This window comes from Sitodiplosis mosellana, unplaced genomic scaffold, assembly GCF_009176505.1.
Source record: "Sitodiplosis mosellana isolate CC-2019 unplaced genomic scaffold, AAFC_SMos_1.0 Smas_scaffold_5, whole genome shotgun sequence".
Classification (NCBI taxonomy): Eukaryota; Metazoa; Arthropoda; class Insecta; order Diptera; family Cecidomyiidae; genus Sitodiplosis; species Sitodiplosis mosellana.
This window is the reverse complement of record NW_022595248.1, coordinates 776673-790565: the sequence shown is the minus strand read 5'-3', so window position 1 is coordinate 790565 and position 13893 is coordinate 776673. Positions and strand designations below refer to the sequence as shown.

The window sequence follows — 13893 nt, the reverse complement described above, 5'->3', positions numbered from 1 at the left end:
ATAGAGCGCACAGGTTTTTGTGTCGCTACAGAAATGCACTTTGAAAACTGCCGTTTTTCACCGGCCAAAAATTCCCTTTTCGAACACACAAATTTCTAAGAAAAACAATTCAACGAAGTGTTTTCGTGATTTCAACTTTTTCCTTTCGTTTTTCTTTCTTCTATCGGGTACTTTCCATTATATTCATTATTTTTCGAGTGGATACTTAATATTTTCGGAGGGGGCTTTCTTTATTGTCATAATTCTTTTCGCTCAGTATACAGACACTCGGCGTAATCTTGTGTTCATTCGGCTAAGGAATAAAAATGGAATAAAGCTCATACCTTGTGTCCCATGGTTGAGAGCGATTGCCAACAGCACCATTACCACAATTGTATCCATATTGATGATAATTTATGTTATTACACAACGAGGAGACTGGCTGCCACACAGACTTAATTCACAATCTCACTGCCGCACATTCGAACACACAATACAAAATATCTTTTTTCCCTTCTTTTTTTTCTCTCTATCATGAACCAAACACCAACGAAGAAGAAGAAAAATACCGTTATTTTCTCTCTTTTTCTCGTTCAATTTTGCTAACTACATCGTTTTTAACCACTTATTTTTTGCAATTTAGCGACGAATCGCAAGTTTTCCATGACCGAAAAATTTCCTCTTGATAATTTCTTTTCAATGGTGCACTTTTTCACTTGTTAAGAAAAAAACATAACAACTTTTGTGACGGAAGTCGGTTTTTATCGGCCAAACGGAATTTTTCCAATATTTTTTTCTATTGTTGCAAATTTTTTTTTTGTTCTGTTTCGTCGAAGGGAAGAAAAGTCGTTCGTTTCTTCTTTCCAAACTATATAATCATTATCGATTTGAAATTTGCTTCAATTTGCAATTCGATTCCATCACAAAATATCCTATTCTTTGAATTCGTTCTTCTCTCTTTTATTAAAGTTCACAGTTCCATTCACAAATGCCTTTATTTGTTCGAAGAGAAAATCCTCCTTATTTTTTACGTTCTGAAATTTCGACAAAGGGTTCAACTTGAACGTGTATCACTGTTTTTCCATTAAAAATAATCAACGAAATTCACGAGTCTCACCCAAACCGATGATTTTTATCGGTATTTTTCAGATGCTTGACGGTTTTTTTTTTCTTATCTTAAGTGGCATCATTCCTTGACACACACACACAAAACCCTCCAAAGAATTCGCAATGCTCACGATGCTGTCTCTGTCGCATTAGAACGACGATGCGCGTTTCAAACACTTTCAAATCTGATGGAATGTAAATTGATGCAGGAAACGGCAACGCGACTCCTACTTTAAACAAACGAATCAATTGTCTCTCGTCGATGGCGAACGTCTGAATGTGAAGCGAAAACGAAATGAGCTTTGCTATGCGTTTAGGTCTGTTTCTGCCGCTATCCCAGGCTCAACTGAATCACATACCGTGCACAGCGGAACACATATCTGCACTCAAAATTGAATCTAAAGCACTTTTCCTCGTTTCAGTCCACTGTGTTTTTTTTCCTTCCTCTTGCTTACGCTCCGTGTGTATCGCCACTCCGTTTATTGCCAGTGTGTTGCTAGTATTCAATGAACCCAACTCACTTGAAGCCACTGTGTTTTGGTATTTGTGTTTGTGTGTGCGTTTTCCAACAGTGCGGTTCCAGTGCGTGTGTTATCAGTTTGTTTTCATAGCCAAGTCATGTTCCAGCCTGTTAATAAAACGTTCCAGTATGTGTTTGTGTCCCCTTCGTTAAAACTGGATTGTGCGCGCTTTTCACCCTTGGAAGCACATCAAACCGAACATTGCCGAACCGCTCCACTGGAATGGTATCTGCCATATCATACAATAAACATGCATTTTTGTTTACAATTGCGAAATGCATCGTTTCAGGCAATGTTTTCTCAATTGAAAATAAAAAATGCACGATATTTTCACAATTGTGCATACATTTTGCGTACACCACAAAAATAATCACGTAAAATGCCTGCTGTAATAGATTTTTATATGTTAACAAAACAATTTCGACCGCGAATGTATAATATTTGTTTTGTGAGCGTTTTTTTTTTGCGCGCACATTGCATTTGCACCTCAATCACAAAAACCTCATTTCCTGAATTCAATTTGACGAAATTGTATGCTAATCGGCGCCATCGAAACCAAATCAACCTTCATATTAAACCGTGTTGCTTTTGTTCCATTTTGTCTGTGAATTTCGAATATTTATCGAATTGTTTGCGAGCTGGTTTAATACAAGCCTGTATGTATTTTCAAATAATGCAATACAACTCGGTATTGTCTGAAGCATGCGATGCATTTAGAACGCAAATGTGCTGCTGCTGCTGCCGCTATTTCACGAGGATTATTCTTTCTGCTAGACGATTGCGCCATTTTCGATTGGTATGCATTAATGTTTGGCTGTAAATTCACAACTGACTGATATTCACTTAATGCAAACGGTGACGTGTGCTATGTACGGCAAAATCTATGGAACGAGAATGTCTGCAGCCGTTTTGCGGATGGTGAAAGCCATTCTTATGGCTTTGCTAAAGCGAGAGTGTAAGTGAAAGTGATCGGTATTGGCAGGAAACGTGCACACAATTATTGAACTCAAACAAGGAACTCGATTTCACTTTGGCGATGCACACCGAGACGATGTGAACTAGACATGGAAAAGCAAGCAGAAAAAAATCCACAATTTCACTTTCAAACATTCCTTTAGTTCGATCGCGTTTGCCAAACATTCCAACGATGTGCACGGTATTTTCCAAAATTGCTTTTCGCTCTCTCCGTTGTTGATGACGATGTTTTTAAACCGTGCAATTTTTTCGCCAGCGTGTCTCTGCGATGGAGTTTTTTTTTCGTGATTGTGTGTGTTATTTTTGTGAAAATTAAGCAAACAACAGGCAAATGAAAAGTAAATTCACTTTTTGCTCTTTTCACTTCCTGCCATAGTTTTAAACTCGCACTCTCCGTTCGCTGGCTACGATTTTTTTTCTCTTTTTTTGTGTGTTTCTCTCGTGCGTGGCTAAAAATAGCCGCTGAATGTTGAATGAAATGTTGTTGTCGTAAGGACAATGGCACATGGTGTTGGATAAAAAAGTTTCGCTAGGAAGTTGCCTAGCCTAGCAAATGAACGAACGAAACAGAAACAGAGAAAAAAAAACAATTTAAAACACAAAAACAATTCAACACGATAAATTTATGGTCACTTTGGTTCCTGTGCTCGCGCAAGAAAGAAAATGAACTTTTTTCCCTCATCCCATCACCACCCTTCCGCCTCCGGTTTCGTTCGGTGTACATATTATTCGTTTGGCCCCAATTTTTATGTTTCTCTTTCTTTTTGCCCGCTCTTGGTGTTTCGTGTTATGCGGCTTGTTTGGCGGTTCACCGATACAACTCGTGAAAATTTATTCACGCTCTTGCTTTTCATCGTGCTGTGTATTTATGTCGACATGCAGCTGGCTCTCCGTTTCGCTGATGATGATAAAATAATAGAAACATTTCGGCGCATTAAACATTTGTAATCAAAACAAAAGTCCGGGATAAAGGAAAAAAAGGCAAATTCATTCAATCTCTTGACAAAATCACACAATAGACACGAAATTTAAGCAACTGAAAAACCGACATCCATTTGTTGATACACAGTGCACATAATATTCGCTTTTGCAGACAATTCAAAGCGAATAAGAGTGAGCAAGAGGGAGATTGAGTGAGACGAAGATAGAAAGAGATTCGTTGGTCTGACGGTTCGTTGAATATTAATATCATATCGCTGCTTGTGAATTGTGATTACGATTTTCGGGGGAGGTAGATTTCTGTTGCTCTCGCCACCGCTACTCATGGCCCGTGCACATGACGCGAACGCAAATCATGAATATGCGGTTTGAATATGAATTTCCACCTAATCAATATATGAAAAGCGAAAACACATGTGCGCTCGTCGACTCATCATGTTATCAGCCGCATTCTCTCTTTTCTGCACAAACAATCTGTCACACAACGCACACCGGTGTTTCTGCCATAAACTCATTCGCTTGCCGTACACACACACATCGTTAGGTCGTTACAAGTATTATATGCTTTTTTTCCTGGTTGTTTCACATTTTTTTCCGTCATTGGTCCGTGCCATGTGAGTGAGCATTTTTTCACTCCACAGTCGTAGGCTGCCGAAAATACGTTGACTCGTTGGCTCTTGTTATCAAATTGAATTATTATGGATGAGAGCGACGTGTAACAGTCTGCATTTGTAATACATCATCATAATCATATTAATGATAGTGAAACCCAACCGGAATGGATTGTCATATGGTGACACAATCAGCACAACCTTTTGCCGAAAACAACAACAATGACGACGACGAAAAGAAAAAAATCCTGGTCGAATGACGCGTGCTTCCAAACATAATAATTCATATGAATTCGTAAATCAACGTGTTAATTGAAACATCTATCATTTATTTGTCTAAATTAACAAGCAAACCACAATATCCAACACAAAATTGTGTACGTGTTGCGATTCAACACTTTTGCGAGTTAAAACCGAAAAGAATTCGTAACTTTGAAGTGGATTTTTTCTCCGTTGATGGATCATGAAAGACTTCAATGGTGAAAACAAAAACCTCAAACTTGATGACGGGCAATTTTTTTCTTTTTTTGTTTCCCTTTGACAAATACGAATTTAAATCACGACATGGGACTAGTTAACGACGTCACATGAATCACGTCGCCTGCTGTGAGCTGAACACTGTTTTAGCATCAATTGCTGTGAATTTGTGACGAACTGTGAAAATGCGATCGAAAGGAGGTGGTTTCGGTTGTGATAGATTCAAGTGACATATTGATATTTAACGGTTGGCTGGATGGTGTGTCGCTATAATGCGACCGCTCATTATTCTAATTGAAATTTATGCGTGTGCCGACAATTAATGCCGCTGAAACAATAGCGACGACGACGCTCTTTCACACCACTGACCAAAAATTACGCTTCTACGCAAATACTTTGTTCAATTAACTGCTTGGAATCGAGTGACGGATTTGTATGAATTTTTATTTCGTTTGCGAGCGAGAGAGAGACGTCAAGTGCAGTGCGGTTGAAAATCTTGCGCTTTTGGTGTAAATGTGAGTTGAGGAAGTAATGAACGTGTATTTTGAAGCCACATGTCACGTTAGTGAAGCAGCCCGTTGTTTTGAACAGGCCGAAGGGTACTTTTCAACAGTTCAAAACATGCAATTGGAAAAATAAGGGAGAAAAAAAAGACGACGATTGAGTAATGAATGTAGTAACGAAATGTTTAGATAACCGAACATTAATTACAAATCGACCGCCGATAAATGAGGTTCCGGAACCGCATTGGCACACGCAATGTGTTTCTTTTGTGCATTTGACGAAACAAATCGCAAGCTAATTTTCTCTGATAAGCACGCGAATATTATTTCAGTATAATTATGAATGTGTGCGCGTGTAAATGGGCAAAACGCGAGAATAGGTGGATTATCGTGGCACACACTGTGTGTCCATTTCCCGATGCATCAAACGGACAGAGATCATTATCGTGCAAATAATGGCGATTTTGTGAAAGCATCACATGCATAATGGATGAAATGATAAATTGTAAACAGACACAATGTTACAGTTATTGATTTTTGATTAGTGCCGAGCACAACACTAGTTACTGGCCACAATATGCAAGTAGAACACGATTAATTAACGGCATCATTTATAAACGCCAATACGCAATTGACGGTACATAGACAAATCGGGCAAGCGAGCAAATGAGCGTGAGAGACATGGCGAAAAAAGAGCATAGACACACAACGCACATCACACCAATTATCAACCATAGCAAATGGATTTATTTCCCAATCAATTCATGGAATTTTGTTATTTGTACGGCTGTCCGAGGGCTATTTTTCTGGGCTTTCCAATCGAACTGAAACTGTCCGTGCACCGGCTCAATTTGGTTAACGATGTACTTATCATATCTCATTATTTGGGTTAACACATGATTTAGTCGCAGCGCACGGTGCGAAGGGAGAGCAAGAGAAATGGAGACACACAGAGAGGATGAGCGAATGAATAGTGCGGAATTGAATAGCCGATGACCTCACCGCCACTCAAACACTAATCGACCGGAATGAGCACAAACATAAGTTTACATGCTAAATCCAATGGCCAAATCTATTACAAATGTACACATGCAGCATGCACTACACACACACACACACACGAACACAGGAAAATTCGGCATTATATGCCAGTTAACCAGTAATCTTTTAATATTTCAAATCAATAGAAATGCGTGTTTTTCGGTTTTGACCAATTTCCAAATGTAAAACCCGACCATCAAACGGTTTATTTGATCTCAAGCATGTAATTCGCATCGATCGTTGTAAAAACACGCGCACCCAAATTTTGATTGATTGAAATGTTTACAATTAAATTCGGCATTTGGAAATTCCAACTATACAAACACAAAAGACTAGCCGAAATGCAATTGCTGTTTATTTTTCGGGTTTCGTCGAATGGAATTTTTGGATTGAAAATACTTGAAATCCCGAAAAAGGGATTTCTGCTTCAATGGAACTACCAACGTATTTTGATTATTGCTCAATAGCTAAAATTCCGACTACGGGGTGAATAAACTTGATCGATGCTAGCATTCTTGTTATACATCAAATAATTTGTTTTGATAAAAGATTTGACTGGGCCAAACAAATCATTCTTCTCTGTGTATGTGTTTCAAACCAGGCAAATCACAAAACCAAATACGAATTTTCATTCGGTCTGTCTAATAAATGCGCGTGTTCCATCGCTTTATCTTCAGTCGTTGTGTGCGTGTATATTAAGATTTACACCGGTTTATCGGCACCCCTCTCTGTTGCACGCGCGCCAGGCACCAGCTGCTCATATGACACAATACGAAAAAAATTGATGAAGTGAAAACAATCAACGCATTCGGAATGCGAACTATTACAAAGACGATTTTTTTTTACTCGAATTTGTTTGAAATGCGACAATACAAAGGAGGAGAAAAAACCGCTCATGCAATAAAAATCTCAACTTATTGCCGAAGCACAGTGGATTCGTGCAAGTCACGTGTCGCTATCCGATTGCGTTTATCATTGTCTGCAACGGCAAGTGCCGACTTTTTTTTTAAACTTATTCTTTTATCCCAATCTTTTTTATTTTCAATTTGCAGTGATTTTTTTTCCTTTATTTGAGTGTGTGTTTAGAAATTATCACCCTTTTCCGTTTGGCGAACAAGTGTCTGGGTTCTTGCTCCCGTGTGCAAACGTGCAGCGAAATGCGGCTGCAACAATTGTTGTCTGGATTTGGTTGAGATTTCAAATGAATTGCGGAGGGAGGAACTAGATATTATGGAAGCCGAAAATTCATTGTTTTACCGAATAATTATTTCAGGTTTGTTTATTGTAGTATGATTCATTCTACTTCTTAATTCACGTACTCAATACGATGAATGTTTTTGTTTTGAACTTCGGAAAAAATTCGACGTTTTTATATCGACTGCGAAATTTCAGTTGGCTGATTTGAAGATGATAAACATGAGTTTTGGAAAATGATATAGAAAAAGTTATTTACATTGCATTATTGAATATCTCAGCCATTTTTTGCTAACAATTTTTTTTATTGGTGTATCAAATTTTCAATTCCATGGTGTTTCAGACTTTCTATTCGGACCAATATCCTGAATGTATGGGCTCTAGATTATGGCATAAGATCTTGATGCTTTGATAAAGGAAAATTGTGTGAAAAAATCCTTTTATTCAATTTCACATGCAATGCCACTCAAGATTTAATGAATAACAGGTGTATATTTTGTGATAAAAGAATTTCTGGGATGTATAATCTAAAAAGCGAAGCAAATCCATCCTCATTAGTTGATGCGCAATCGATGGCTTCAACTCGGTTTCATTGGAATTAATATTGAATGAAAAAAATCTTCCTTTTTCTTGCCAAACAAAAAAGTAGACAGTTGATTTCATGTTTTCAATTAAGCCATCAAGCAAGCAATGAATGGCTTCTCCTGAACATGTAATTGTCAATCCACGTCTCTGCATAGTCGGTTGTCCATATTCCCTTAGCAAAGAACACTAACCTGGACAGTGTGTGAACCACCATTTCAATAATCTTTTAAAAAAAATCACTGAAAATCGCAATGGCCAAAATGTGATTCGCTCCAAATTCACAGTGTGCCGTAGTAAAATGATTTCCACGTGAAAGATATCATTAGCTCTAAAATCGAAGTTCATTTCATTTAAATTTGATGCTCATAATTCGATTATCCAATTAGCTTCCATATTACGTGAGTCAGTGAACATTAAAAGGAAAATTATCGACGCGCGAATACAGCGACGGCAAAGATATAGACCGGTGTATGTTTAACGGATGTTGCTGTTCCATTTGCACCGACCGTTTCATGGAGCTAGGTGCGAGTCAGTCAAATAGAAACACATACAAAATTGAATTAATCGCACTGAAAATGGAATCGATTAAATGATTCCGCTTAAATATCAATTTCATGGATTTACACCTATCGAGTGATGTTCACACGATACAATGCAATGGAAACAACTATAAAACTTGAATTATTGATGCGAAAAAACGATTCAAAATGAAATTCGATACAGATGAAGCCAAAAATCTCCGAAAAGTATGCGAACGACTGAGAATTCAGATGAATTATGCTTGAAGTGAGAGTGTGCACCATCTATTGGTGTATAGCCGAAGTGCATGAACTTTCAGTAGAAGCGAGCGAAACGAATTGAACGCACTCACCAGAGCATGTGACAGTTCTTGACAAGAGCCTATGATTTTTGTAAACAATGTGCTTGTGATTGCACGCAAAACACATCGCTCCGATTGAATTTCGTAAAAAAAAACACAAAATGCACAGCACACCAGAAAAAAATGCACTGAATACGAGCTCCTTTTCACCAGTTCGATGTGAGTATTTTATTTTTGTTATTTTTTTTCTCTCTCCAAATGTGAACTTTTTTTTCCACTTAACCAATATTGTGTTGATTTGTTGCAGTCACCGACAGTCCGTCACACGTAAAATCGATGAAAAGTGATAACATTGGAATTCGCCAACGATTGAAAGCCACCGCAAAGACGCTCGTTGAAAATCATCGCAAATGGGATGCAGCACATCGCCGTGGCAGTACATTGTGCAGATCGATTGAAAAGTGTAAATCGAATGCAATCAAAACATTCAACGACAATGACACAAATGCCGCCGACAAAACACTGTATCCAACGGAGTTGAAGCCGATTTGTGATAAATTGCAAGTGATTACGACGATATTTGAGGATGTGCGAAACAGTGCGAATGAATCTCGACGTCAAATAGTCTCGTTCATCAAACTCGGTTCAACGAATGTGTTCGTCGACAGTCCGTTGGTGTTTCACACATGGAATTGCTCAACGCTGCAAGACGCTATCGATCGAATTTGTGATGCATACGAAAAGGAGTACGAAATGAAAGTAAAAGTGATGGAAAATGTCGCCCACTCACGCAACGACGATGAATTGGCGATGCATTTAGCCGTATGGGAATATCAAACGCATGTCGATTCTAGTGTGGAAATTCTTGTCAAAGCACTAATCACCGAAGCTGATATTGAACTTGACGACAAAACATGAGTGAATAATTACATTTTAATCGTTATTCGATTTGAATAAATTAATAAAATCCAAACGACACAGAACACAAAAAAACTACTAGTCTTTTGCACTTGTTCCATAATTGACATTGAATATTCAACGATCTGTTGGAAATCTTATATAATTTAGTTCATGATTTTTGTTCTTTGGCTTGTATGCAATCAATTTGCATCATCAATTGACGTCTGTAGGCTTTAATTGAATCGTATGCCTTCTGCCACTGACTGCGACTCGTTGCCGGGAGTCAGTATTGATTGGATGTTGAACGGGACGGGACGGGACGGGACGCATAGCAAAGCGATAGACAATTAATTTCGATTTGTGCGACGAACTCCGAACACGATAAATACGAATCGGTTGGTTGGACGGTTGATCGGGCGGGAATGATTTGAATAATAAATATTGTAGTTGAAAAAGCAGTTCTAAACTTGTTCGCAGCTGTCAACGTTTTAGTTGGTTTTGGTTTGATGTGGTGAAATCCGTGGGCCGCTCTAGCATGTAAAGTCAAAAAAGAAGTGCCATAGAGCAATTATGCGCTAGGTCTAATTGATTCGAATTGATCGTGTATAGTGGCGATGGCATTTTGTCAATAGAACGCTCGCTCATATTTTTGAATTGGTTTACGCACGCGCGCTTCGGCGCGCACTAGGGTCATCGGCGAGTTCAAATTGTGCCCACGGAAGCGTGCCTTTTTAAGAGAAATTTACGAACAAAACTTAATTGGCTGTAAAGTTTGTAGTTTTTTCATTTCATTCATTTATTTCAGGATTTTTCTTGTTATCAAATACACAAATATAGCTTTTTTTTTAAATTTTATTAGATTGTTTTCTCTCGTCCGTAAATATTGTTACAGTCTAATTTTATACTTAACCTAATAAATTTATCACAATTTGGCACAAACATTCATTCTTCGAATTTTGGTTCTCTCACTTACACTATTTTATCTGTATCTCTTTTTCTCTTCATTCATTAAATTCTCGTCTAACTATTTAATGACTAATATAAATACATGTATTTGTGTTGCTGCTGCTTGCTTTTCATCTCATTGTTGTGTGTGTCTTTTTCTCTATTTTTACAATGTTTCTTTTTTTATATACGTAACACACGTTGCGTGCAACAGTTTGCCTTTCAATCTCATTAAATCTAATTGAATTGAATGAAGAGAGAAAAAAACTCAACGAAATAGTAGCTCGAAACTTGTGACAATAGCATGACTTGTGTGATTGAGAAAACAAAAAATCACAAATTTATAAAGAAAAGCGAGCGAGCGCAAGCGCTGGCACGACTCACGATCGGCGCGCACAGAAAGTGAATCTGTTCTTGTGAATTGAGCGCAATTTTGTGTGATGTGCAGTTCAGCGTGTAATTGATTATTATGATTGCCAAGAGATTGGCGAGTTAGCAGAGCACCGAGCTCTTTTACTTTCTCGATGGTTTATTGGGCGACGGATTTATTTTTCTCGGTTTGTGTTTTTCAAGCGTAATCGCTGATTTGTTGTTCCATGTCTTTCGCAACAATTTTATGCAGTTCGTGGTATTATCGTCGATTTTATGTGCTTCCACAATGTGAGAAAATGAATGCCATTGAATTTCGAAGAAAAAAAAAAGTAAAATATCGTTGAATAATATTAGAAAATTGCTCATTTGCATGAAAACCTTTTCGCTGAATTTTGAACTACTTCGCATTTGTCGTTATTTTTGAACATTTTTGATTTAAATACTAAATTTCGGTTCTACACGGGAAAAAACGAAAGCATTTTAAAATAATTTTTATAATTTGAATTGAAATTCGTCGAAAGAAAAATCAAAAATTGAACTAAACATTAAATGAAACTGTTTTCGGAAGAAAAAAAAATTGGAAAGCATGGGATTTAATGGGACACATGAGCAGATGCCGTAAAAAGAATGTCAGACAACGGTTGTTTGCCACGTTTCAAAAATCGCGCAAATACCCGAATGCAAACACAACCATCACACACTTGACTATTGACCGTGCATAGCATTTTCTCTACACTTTCTTGTGTCCACACACGTATTCATCGACACACAGCGAACGTCCGAACAAACAAATTCTTATACGAAATTCTTCTGGTCAGGCTCTGATTGCCAAAAATTTGGCGACGATTTGAAATGTACAAAGCGTCTTAATGTACGAAATAAAGTAGCATGGGGGCGAGGTGTCGATAAACTCATAAACTCATCATGTGGCTGTCCAATGCAGCCGTTTTCAGCACACACACACACAAGAGGACGTTGTGCGCAAATAGTTTTCATTAAGTATTGTTTACGACTAGAATTAACACAAAAATATTGAGTAAACACATAAATGAAAAAATTAAAATTTTACGCACGAAAAAATGGTCGATTTTAGAATTTCGACTGCTGCATGATTTTTTTTTCGTTTTTTTTCGTTTTTTTTCGTTTTTGAATTTCACAATCATCACATGTAAACGTTGTGCGGTGGCGGCTACAGTTACTCATTATATTCTTAATACGGTTTTGGTCACACAAAACAATGGCATTGAAAATGACCGTCAATTTGGAGTGAAATAATGTGAATGATTTCACATGGAACGCCAATACACAAAACAAAAAAAATTAAATTCTCTTCCAAATTTAAATACAGCTCATGAGTTTTTTGTTCTCGTCAAATTTTTGTTTTTTCATTATAACCATTGACGTTAATCGACTTACAAACACTGAATACCTAGCTGAATACTAACATCGTTTTTTTTTGCCTTACAAACGAATAATCTCAAAATTGATCAGACTTTTCGAGAAATGATTTCGTATACCGGTGAGTAGTTGTAATTGAAATTGGAAGCGTGACCAGAGAGCACAACTTCATTCTTATTTCTTAGCTAGACTTGTGAACGTTTTTTTTCTTTCGGTTTGGAAGAGGCAAAACGTTCGATACAAAGAGTTTGGTTAATTGAGCGTTTTGCTGAATGAGTTGGCGTTCGGAAGACCCAATGGATTTTGAATCGTGATGACAACAATTTTGCTGCAAAACCGAACATCGCATTAATTTGCTAACTCCAATTGAATACAGCAAAAACTAGGAGACATTTCTAACTTTTGCACCAAACACCTAGCTCAGTACACTTGATTCACTTGCTACGCTATCGCAATCGCTCGATTTTCGCGTAATACTATGCTCATTCGCTAAATCCGATGCTGTTTGCTCAATTGTGATGACTGTTGATGGGCTACAGCTATTTGATACATTTTCATTTGTTTGACTTATGCTATTACTACTACTATTCGCTGTGCCATTTCTCGTTGTAATCACACCATTTGGTTGGCTAATGCCCGGATCTGGGCTGATGTTAGCAACAGAATCGTTACTGCTGCTGGTCGTTGTTGCGTTGATGTTTCGGCTAATCTCCAAATCGGCGTAATTTGGCAATGACACATCTTGGTAATATTTGGTTTGCAGTAAATTGGCTGGATTCAATTTAATGGCATCGTCGTAACACGGTGGCTCCAATATCACAACTGAATCGTACTCGGGTGGCTTTTCAACGGTCGGCGGATCAGCCACCGATATCACGTGGATGGCATCATTATCGTCGGTCTGTAATAAAAAAAAACGAAATGAATAAAACACCATAAAATTAATGAAACGGCCACACATATTGGAGATAACGCTTATTTTGATTCATACTACGGTTGAATAGAAAAAATGAACCATTTCTCCAATCACGCCTAAGATTAATTGATTTCCATCAAATGAGACAAACAAGCAATCAATCACCTAATTAGCGGTTGAACAACGACATTATTCAAATTGTGCGCACATTTTGATCTCGTTCAATTCAACTCAGATTGAAATTCGTTTGGCAAATTGCGATCTCGACTTTCCAATCATTTTATATCAAGCTGGTCATTGACTGATGATAGCTGTCTTATATCATGACATTCATTCTGTTTACGTTGAATTTTTTATTTTCAGTAGAAATTCAACCAAACATTAGATTTGGCAAACGAGGCCAATAATTTGCTGCCCACATCGTTCCTCGAATTCACAGTGATCAGTTTATTTTTTTTTTTCGGCGAAAGCAAGATGTTAGTCATCACTATCGAAACGCAACCAATGAGATCATCGAAATTGATACGAAAGTGCGAAGCGTTCATTGTAAACGAAGCTCTTGATGTTTATTTGAATTTGTGTGTCTCAGCGAGTCGAGACTTTGTTTAGA

The 13893-nt window shown here is 37.7% G+C and overlaps 3 protein-coding genes across 7 annotated transcripts in view; 1 reads left to right on the top strand and 2 right to left on the bottom strand.

Moving 5' to 3' along the window:
• LOC129566802 (roundabout homolog 2) overlaps positions 1-1518 on the bottom strand; it is a 50459-nt gene extending 48941 nt beyond the window's left edge. Inside the window, exon 1 of the mRNA XM_055443030.1 lies at positions 324-1518. Within this exon, the coding sequence (XP_055299005.1) occupies positions 324-381 (58 nt within the window). The 5' untranslated portion in view covers positions 382-1518. The remainder of the gene's footprint in view (positions 1-323) is intronic.
• A 7318-nt stretch (positions 1519-8836) lies between these two features.
• On the top strand, positions 8837-12444 carry LOC129567192 (cyclin-dependent kinase 2-interacting protein). The gene is made up of 2 exons (XM_055443855.1): positions 8837-8971; positions 9060-12444. The coding sequence occupies exons 1-2, from the start codon at positions 8914-8916 to the stop codon at positions 9668-9670; spliced, it is 669 nt and encodes a 222-aa protein (XP_055299830.1). The 5' UTR covers positions 8837-8913; the 3' UTR covers positions 9671-12444.
• The window catches only part of LOC129567191 (uncharacterized), a 36610-nt gene continuing 33201 nt past the window's right edge, over positions 10485-13893 (bottom strand). For all 5 annotated transcript variants that reach the window (XM_055443851.1, XM_055443849.1, XM_055443853.1 and 2 more), the window contains one exon: positions 10485-13268. In XM_055443851.1, coding sequence (XP_055299826.1) covers positions 12783-13268 — 486 coding nt within the window. In that variant the 3' untranslated portion in view covers positions 10485-12782. The remainder of the gene's footprint in view (positions 13269-13893) is intronic.